At 39.4% G+C, this 8,520-nt stretch overlaps 1 protein-coding gene across 1 annotated transcript; it reads left to right on the plus strand.

Annotated features, from left to right (window-relative positions):
• Nucleotides 1–377: 377 nt before the first annotated feature.
• LOC119650104 (aldo-keto reductase family 1 member B7-like) lies at nt 378–8,142 on the plus strand. Its single transcript, XM_038052624.1, has 6 exons — nt 378–588; nt 6,834–7,001; nt 7,076–7,248; nt 7,318–7,462; nt 7,622–7,813; nt 7,878–8,142. Exons 1-6 carry the CDS (start codon nt 517–519, stop codon nt 8,067–8,069), a joined length of 942 nt encoding a protein of 313 aa, XP_037908552.1. The 5' UTR covers nt 378–516; the 3' UTR covers nt 8,070–8,142.
• The last annotated feature ends 378 nt before the right edge of the window (nt 8,143–8,520 follow it).

An 8,520-nucleotide genomic window follows, 5' to 3' on the forward strand; every position in this document is an offset into this window, starting at 1 on the left:
TTTATTTTAACGACAACATGGAAATTAACATGTTTTAATCACATGTACATGCACAAGTATTTAACCCTTAGTTTTATGATGGCTTGTTAATGGAAATATGTATTTACGGAGAAAATTAGCAGTTGATTTTATATTGAATGTAAATAATACGTTATATTATTTTGCAAATGGAGTTAAAATCAGAATAGTTGTCATTTTTCGATGTGCAATGGTTCATGTAAATAATTTCCTGAATTATAATATTTCTGAGCAGATTCTCAATATTTTCAATTTCATCTTTGTCTACAAATATTCGGTATCTAACAGACAAGGGTTAAGTATCTGTTATCAAAAACATAAACATGAAGCTTTAAAACAGATGTCTATAAAAGATACTGAGAACTTTCCAGTGTACTACGCTCAGTTCAGTTCTGTTTTGCCTTCAGTGGTGCTAGATTCAACTGTAACTCTCGGTTCCAGCATAGTCTTTAATCAGGATCTTGTAAGGTTGAGAATAATTAAGAAAAGTGCGTGAAAATGGTGAAAATACCAACAATCAAGCAAAATGATAATACCGTGATGCCTATTATTGGATTGGGCACCTACACAGTAAGTACATAGCAAAGTGAAACTCCGAGACCATATCACGCATCAGGCGAGTGCTCAGCTTCTGGTTTTTGGTTCTGATTAATAAGTGTCATGCTAATCACTTTAATATTAAGGCAACAATTCGGCAATCCCAATCGCCTTGACATTGACTTTCAAATGTCAGTATTAGAGATGGATGAGGGAGGTTATGTTTACCATGACGCTATAGAAAGCTTCTTGGAAGCTCTGGGAGATTCCATTAGTTACCGGTTGTTCTCTTAGCAGTATTTCAAGAGCATTCAATCGGTACGGACACAGTATATCTAATAGAGTTATTTGATGAACTATGGGCGCGGGGTTGTCGAATGAGGACTGGACAGTAGACACCCAGCGTTAGGAAATGACTCTACAGGTTTTTACGCCGAAATAGTAGTTCCACCTGCCAAATTACCATATCCGTTGAAAAAACCAATTCGGAATGTTTCAAGTTACTTTATGTTTCCTCTTCTTCCAAAAATTTCCTCTCAGAATAGCAGGGTTTTTGTGGAGTTATTTGTGCAGCAAGGCACGAAACAATATTTCATCGTCGTCCTTAGCATTTCACACGGGAAATTAATATTGACAGTATTATATTTTCATGAGTAACTGCCAGTTTGCGGGCTACTGAAGTTTCTTAGCTCGAGTTGTGGCGTCACACAACATGGTGCGGACTTTTCAGTCTGTTTGATTTTGGCTGAAATTTAAGATGCTCATAATTTCAAAAACTGTCTTTGAGAGTTTTGTTAGATTGTACGATAGAAGTGATTTCCATCATTAGTGCGGGCGGGGAGTCTATTGCTTCCTTTATAATTCATATGCGACACAGCCAAAATATGAATAATGTAACATAAAAATAATGGTCGGGTTGGTAATTAGAAATAAGTGGAGGTAGGATAAAAACCTAAGCAAAAGAAATAAATTCTCGTTTCAAATAAATTTCTGATGAATTTAAGGGGGTCATCCCGTGTGCCGGATCGGCGGAATCGAATTTTTTTTTGGCATCAATTGTATCTAGATATAGTGTAGAACATATGGGCAAAGTAATTTTTTGGTTTTCCGGGTCGTTCGGAAATTATAGTTTTAAACACGTGATAAGTCACATGCCAGATTTATGTCGATCGCTGTGAAAAACCGGGTATTTATCAGTCCGAATGACGTTCGAAAGACTTTGCTAAAAGGACAAGAATTGAAGCTAAGGCTGTACATGTGGTTTTTGAAGAAATCTAAGTTTTATTAACTAATTATAGCAAATTAATGGTCAGTTAAGGTTTTATGGCTAAAAATCGTATTCTACTTTTTAAATGCATTTTTCTCGAAACTGCATGTTGAAAATCGGCTGCCACCATAGCCCAAAATCTATCCAACGAAATTCTTTGAAATTTTCACGACTTATTCAGAACATATTTCTACGGTCCCCAAACTAGGAATTGCGATCCATTCAGTAGTTTTTTTTTATTCATTAAAGAAGCCTTAAAAAACACCAAAATTCACAAAAAAAAGTTTAACAGGGCACCAAAAATTTAGCTTTTAATATTTTTTAATAATCTTAGTTTGCGGACTGTAGTTAAGTCTGTACATTAAAATGCCGTTTACTTTTTTTCATTAAGATGATCGCAGCACCCTCTAGCGTGGCAGCAGAATAACACCTTTTTTTGGAGATGGGTGTTTAAATTGCTCTCTATTTCAATAACCAACTATGCCATCGGGCTAGAAAAATTACTATGCACGCTCAAGATATTAATAAATCTATGGTGAAAAATTCGTAATTGTATCTTCATCCAGTTTTTCACAAAAAATGTCGAAAAAAGCCAAAAAAAACGGCTTTCACACGGGATGATCCCCTTAATGTGGGTGATCGTTGGCTTAATAAGTTTAAAAAGGATGAGAATTACGTGATTTGAAATTACTGATGAAAGTCTATTTGCAAACAAAGAATTGGTACATCTATTTATAAAACCATTCTTAAATAGAAATAAAGATATAGGTCTATTAAATTTTGTCATTGGTGAAGGCACTTCCGCTGACTTATAGAAGGTCGAAAAATCGATGGATGACGGCAATATTTTTTTGTATCAAAAGTAAAATATTTTGTGAAATAAAACTGCTAAAGTTGCTATGGATTTCATATAGAAACGTTTTTAAAAAGTCGTGGTTTACAAGTCAAGGCTTTAAGATTTTGTGTGAAACAAAACCTTATTAAAATCGACTCAATGTCTGTCTGTCTGTTTGTAACACCTGATTTACTTGGAAACGGCTGAACCGATTATATGTCCCTTTAGTGGCGCCAGTTGATGTTGAGTTTGACGGGGGGCTCCCCGTACATGTGAAAGCGGGGTGTACATTTTTTTCACAGAATATGGTCATGTGGGGTATCAAATGAAAGGGCTTAATTAGTACTTTTCGAGACTGATATAGCTCTGATATTAGATGAAACATAGGGGAGGTATGGTTTAAACTGCGCGCCCCAGAAAGTGAAACAGGTTTCGTTCTCAGAACCTAACCAACCGAAAAATCTGAAAAAAAATCACAGCGAGGTATCTATATGAAATCTAGGCCTCAAAATACATACCGTTCCGATATATGCACAAATAAAGTTAATAATAATATATTACCATATTTTAGAAATTTACCTGAAACCCTCCTTGAGTTCATTCCAGAATTACAAAATTTGACATCAGCACAGGCTAGATAATATAGGACATAATTTTGGAAAGTTTGAACTCAATCCAACTATTATTAAGAAAGTTATAGAAGGTCAAAATTTGGTATTTCAAGTAAATTTATTTCCACAAAGGCTTTTTTAGTTATTTGCTAATAAAACTTCCGGGTAGTCACTAATATAATAGACATGTGTGGATGTCGTTTCCAGGGGTTTTTAATTTACGTACATAACGTATACGTATATGTATTTTTTGTCCACGGAGTGAAGTGTTAATGTGTGAAGATGCGTTTGTTTATTTAGTTAGAATTAACACAGTATTTATGTCATTCATATGTATGGACATATGTATCTTGGAGTTTGGCAAAATATGACGGAATATTTTCTATGTATTCTTAGCTCTGTATGAATGGAAAATCGTGCATAGAAAGTTTCTTAAATAAGATGAACACAAAACCTTTATACCCGAAGCGCCCAGGTTCCAGTATCCCGACTTGTTTTTGATAACATCCTGTGCTATTCTCCTGCGAATGAATTGCGAATTGGTGATGTTTAAAAAACGTCTGCTCGATCTAGATGAAGGTATATTGTACATCTCGGATCATTCTTCCCATAATGGCAGTAGTTGGGTGCACTTGAAAAGGATGGTGCCTCTCACATTTACATCTGCATCGCGAATTACTTTCTCCAGGACTAGGTTAAAGAGGACGCATGATAGGGCATCCCCTTGTCTTAGCTCGTTGTTGATGTTGAAACGTCTCGAGAGTGATGCTGCTGCTTTTATCTGGCCTCGCACATTGGTCAGGGTCAGCCAAGTCAGTCTTATCAATTTCGTTGGCATACCGAATTCTCTCATGGCCGTGTACAGTTTTATCCTGGCTATGCTATCATAGGCGGCTTTAAAGTCGGTGCGACTAATGTCCATATTTCAACAGTTTTTCCATCGCATGCCGCAGAGAGAAAATCCGATTTGTTGCTGATTTGCCTGGAGTGAAGCCTCTTTGGTATGAGCCAATGATGTTCTGGGTGTATGGGGCTATCCGACTTAGCAAAATAGAGGAGAATATATTATAGATGGTACTCAGCAACGAGATACCGCTATAATTGCCGCACTGTGTGATATCTACCTTTTTATATATGAGGCAGATAATGCCTCTTGTGACAGTCGTCAGGCACAAGTTGATGAACCACTTGGTGTAATTGGTCGCCTCCATATTTAACCAATTCGGCTGTAATTCCATTGGCTACTGACGACTTATGATTTTTAAGCCGAGAAATTTCACGGACTGTTTCTCTGTACTTGGTGGTGGCAGTACTTGTCCGTCGTTTTTAGTTGGCGGGACCTCCAACTCGCCGATGTTCTGGTTGTTCAGTAGTTCATCAAAGTACTCAACCCATCGCACTAATATGCCCATTCTGTCGGAAATCAGATTCACATCGAGGTGTGTAAGGCTTCATCCTGCTGACTTGTTGGTAAAACTTGCGCGCCTGGTGCGGTTGCTCCCTGTACTTTACGAGTTCACAGACCTGTTGGTTCTCCCAGGCTTCCTTTTTCCGTCTGTTAAGTTGCTTCTCCGCTCGCCGGAGTTCGTGATAAGCCTCCGCGCATGCCCGCGTTCTTTGAGAATGCATCATTCTTCCGTTCCGTTGCTAGCTTACATTCATCGTCAAACCAGCCGTTCTGATGTTTGTGGTTGTATTTATGATAACGTTCTTCAGGTGATTATGAAGATCATTTGTTCACGCGTCATCTCCAGGATCTCTGTTGACTGCGGTTATTGCGGCATCCATTTCCCTCTTATAGGTGTTGCGGAGGGTTGTCTTGTGGATGGCTTCAGTGTTTACTCTCACCTGACTGTCACAGGGGATTCTGGGTGGTGTTGTTTTCCGAGCTCGGAGCACCATGCCAACGAGATAGTGGTCCAAGTCTATATTGGCCCCCTTATATGTTCTGACATTCATCAAGGCTGAGGGGTGGTGGCGTTCGATCAACACGTGGTCAATTAGGTTGAAACTGGTCCCATCTGGAGAGGCCCACTTATGTTTGTGGACCACTTTCCGCGCAAACCAGGTACTTCCAACAAACATTTCGTGTGACCCTGCTAATTGAATAATCCGCAGTCCGTTATCATTTGTATTTTGAAGTAAACTATGGGAGCTAACGCAGCGGCTGAATACGGGCTCCTTCCCTACTTGGCTGTTAAAATCCCCAAGTATGATTTTGATATCGTACTTGGGAGAGGCTTCGAGGGTTCGTTCTACTGCCTCGTAGAAGGTATCCTTCTCCGACTCATGGTTTACTGGATAGCCACTATAATATATGGTGTAGCGACTCTTCTCTAGGAAACCGGTCCCTGTCCAACGCATCCTCTGTAACGCTGTTACATCAGCCCTATATTGGGACAGGGTATCGGCTAGCTGCTCAGCGGTCTGTACAGGGTGTGCACGTTCCATGAGAAAATGCGGAAATCGTTATTCCTTTGTCGCTGCTGGGTTCGTCGTTGTGTAATCCGCTCTTTCGCCGTGTTGCTCTAGATTTCGTTTCTCCATTTTCGTGACGAGCACTACCAACACACGTCTAGTCAACCCGACACATCAGGCGAACTAAACAAGCTAGAGCGATGGTGAATATATCAATGGAGAAGGGAAGGATGTCGGGGAAAGGGACGGGAATTTGAAGGTTGCACGTTTACCGCATGCGCGGCAATAAAATCAGTCTCATTACTTAATTGTCTAACCTCGTATGCTCGATCAATGCGCCAGCAATGATGAGCCGGGGGAAGCTGCTGCAATCCACAAACCACCAATCATTATCGTTATAGTCGCTAAGACCGTGCTTCCCCATTACATGTCTGAGCAAGGTGTTGACAGAGCCCATTTTGGCATTCAGATCAACCATCACGATCATAATGTCACTTTTCGGAAGCCTCTCCTGAACTGCGTTTACCTGCTTATAGAAAGTATCCTTCTCCATTATGTTGGAAATCTCTGTTGGTGCATAGCACTACACAATTGTGTTGCTCCCTAACCTGGACCGGAATCTTGTAGTCAGAATCCTCTAAAGAGCCGTCTCCTAAGTCAAGAGAGCGTGCCTTACGATAGCCGTCAGTAACAATCCGACGTCGGATGCGCCTCTACTACCACTCGCATTCTTAAGCCCCAACTCACATTTAGGAAAGGAATGAAGGATCAAATATTCTTCATTATATAATGGATAACGAATTTTCGGATTGCGACCTATCTGTTTCTGTATGTAGATTCAGTATTTTACTTCAGTGCAAATCAATCAATTTTTCTGCGTTGAAAGAAGGTACTTTACCTTGGTTCATTCTATTTAGAAACCACTTGCATCTTCAATCAGGATTAAGTTGAAAGTATTTGATTCTTCATACAAACTGCCAACATCACTTGTTACAAAGTCTATTTCTTGCTGCCGGGGTAGAGATCCTTGATATCCTAAGTTAGAATAGTCTTCTTAGACACCGCCTTATTTTGAATGCGAAAATATCTAGCCTAGCTATTTTCATTGAGAAAGTTTGATTTTTAAAACTAACAAAAATACCATAAGTCCACAGGTGGAGATTGTAAACGAGCGGTGAAAGATGCCATTGACGCCGGCTATCGCCACTTTGATACAGCTTACTTTTATGAAAATGAAGCAGAGGTTGGTGAAGCAATCCGTGAAAAGATCGCCGAAGGAGCTATAAAACGTGAGGATGTCTACATAGTGACAAAGGTAAACCGAAGTCAATGGTCTAAATATTCACTAATGTCAACATCTACTCCAAATTTATCTATCTATTTTTGCAGCTATGGTGTCATTTCCATGATCCGGAGAGGGTGGAAAAGGCCTGCCGATTGTCATTGAAAAATTTCGGTCTGGATTACATTGATATGTATTTGATGCATTGGCCTTACGCTTATGTCTATGAAGGAGACCGCGTAATGTTTCCAACCGATCCATCAGGAGAGGTGAAACTCAGGTATTGCATTTGAAGATTGTTTTTTGTTTCCAAAGTAGGATCTTACGGGCGTTATTCGATTCATTTCAGTGATGTGGATTATGTTGATACATGGAAGGCAATGGAAAAGCTGGTTGGTCTTGGATTGACAAAAAGCATTGGTGTCTCCAACTTCAATTCAAAGCAGCTTACCAGGTTGTTGTCAGCCGCAACCATCAAGCCAGTTCACAACCAGGTATGCCAATAGATAATTATCTTTAGCATTATTAAACGCAGTTTAGTCATTCATTTCTACGAGATGGTTGAGCGCCATCCCAGATCTCGTTATGCTAGGTCAACAAAATCAACGGCTTGCAAATGTTTAAGGATATTGATATTTGATTTTCCTTTTCAGATCGAAGCTCATCCTGGTCTCAGTCAAAAGAAACTCATTGAATTTTGTAAAAACCTCAACATTGTTGTTACGGGTTATTGTCCTCTTGGTCGTCCTGAAGGAAATCGAGGTGACTTCCTAAACGACAAGAAAATTATTGAAATCGGCAAGAAATATAACAAGAGTTCCGCACAAGTAATTCTACGATGGCTGGTGAGTATTCCTTGGATCGCTATATATTGTACGCACAAAAGGACTTATTGCTGTTTTCATCTAGGTCGACAGCGGAGTTGTCCCCATTCCAAAATCCGTTACAAAGAGCCGTATTCAAGCCAATATCGATATATTTGACTTTCAATTGAGCGCTGAGGATCGTCAAGTTTTGGATGGATTTAACACAGGACATCGCATCATTCCCATGACCCATGCTAAGAATAGTCCACATTATCCGTTTCATGAAGAATTCTAAGAGTATTAAGTTTTTGTTTGTTATATGAATTACGCGTTTAATTTCCAAATAAAGTTTATCAAGTTTATTGAAAGGCAAGTGAAGTATAGCAGTTATTGGAAAAGTTTATGAGAAAGGTACTACGGAAGTTTACGTTACTATTCCCCCTTGCATTTCAATCAAACTGAATTGCATACTCGCTCTTGGTACAGGAGGGTGGAGCTATTATCAATGTTGCCAAAACTACCATACACTTTCATTCACTAACAAGCTCAAGCATATCACCTGAGAGTTCAACCAGAAACAGATTTCAAATATTTGAAAATTACCCTACACCAATAAACTACTCTGGAAGACGCATTGAACCGAACTCGCCAAAACGGCCAGGAAGTTGCATAAACTTCAGTGATTGGGTTATGCATGTATCGTTGGGGCAAAGAGGACATGCCTAACGGCATCCTTAGAGGTCGTT

Source organism: Hermetia illucens, chromosome 2 (assembly GCF_905115235.1).
Source record: "Hermetia illucens chromosome 2, iHerIll2.2.curated.20191125, whole genome shotgun sequence".
Taxonomy (NCBI): domain Eukaryota; kingdom Metazoa; phylum Arthropoda; class Insecta; order Diptera; family Stratiomyidae; genus Hermetia; species Hermetia illucens.

What these genes read in the sequence shown, in the direction of transcription:
- LOC119650104 (XM_038052624.1), top strand. Translation starts at nt 517, where the DNA reads ATGGTGAAAATACCAACAATCAAGCAAAATGATAATACCGTGATGCCT. An exon ending in TTGGATTGGGCACCTACACA is followed by an intron (nt 589 to 6,833) that starts GTAAGTACATAG and finishes AAATACCATAAG; the next exon opens with TCCACAGGTGGAGATTGTAA. An exon ending in AAGTAATTCTACGATGGCTG is followed by an intron (nt 7,814 to 7,877) that starts GTGAGTATTCCT and finishes GTTTTCATCTAG; the next exon opens with GTCGACAGCGGAGTTGTCCC.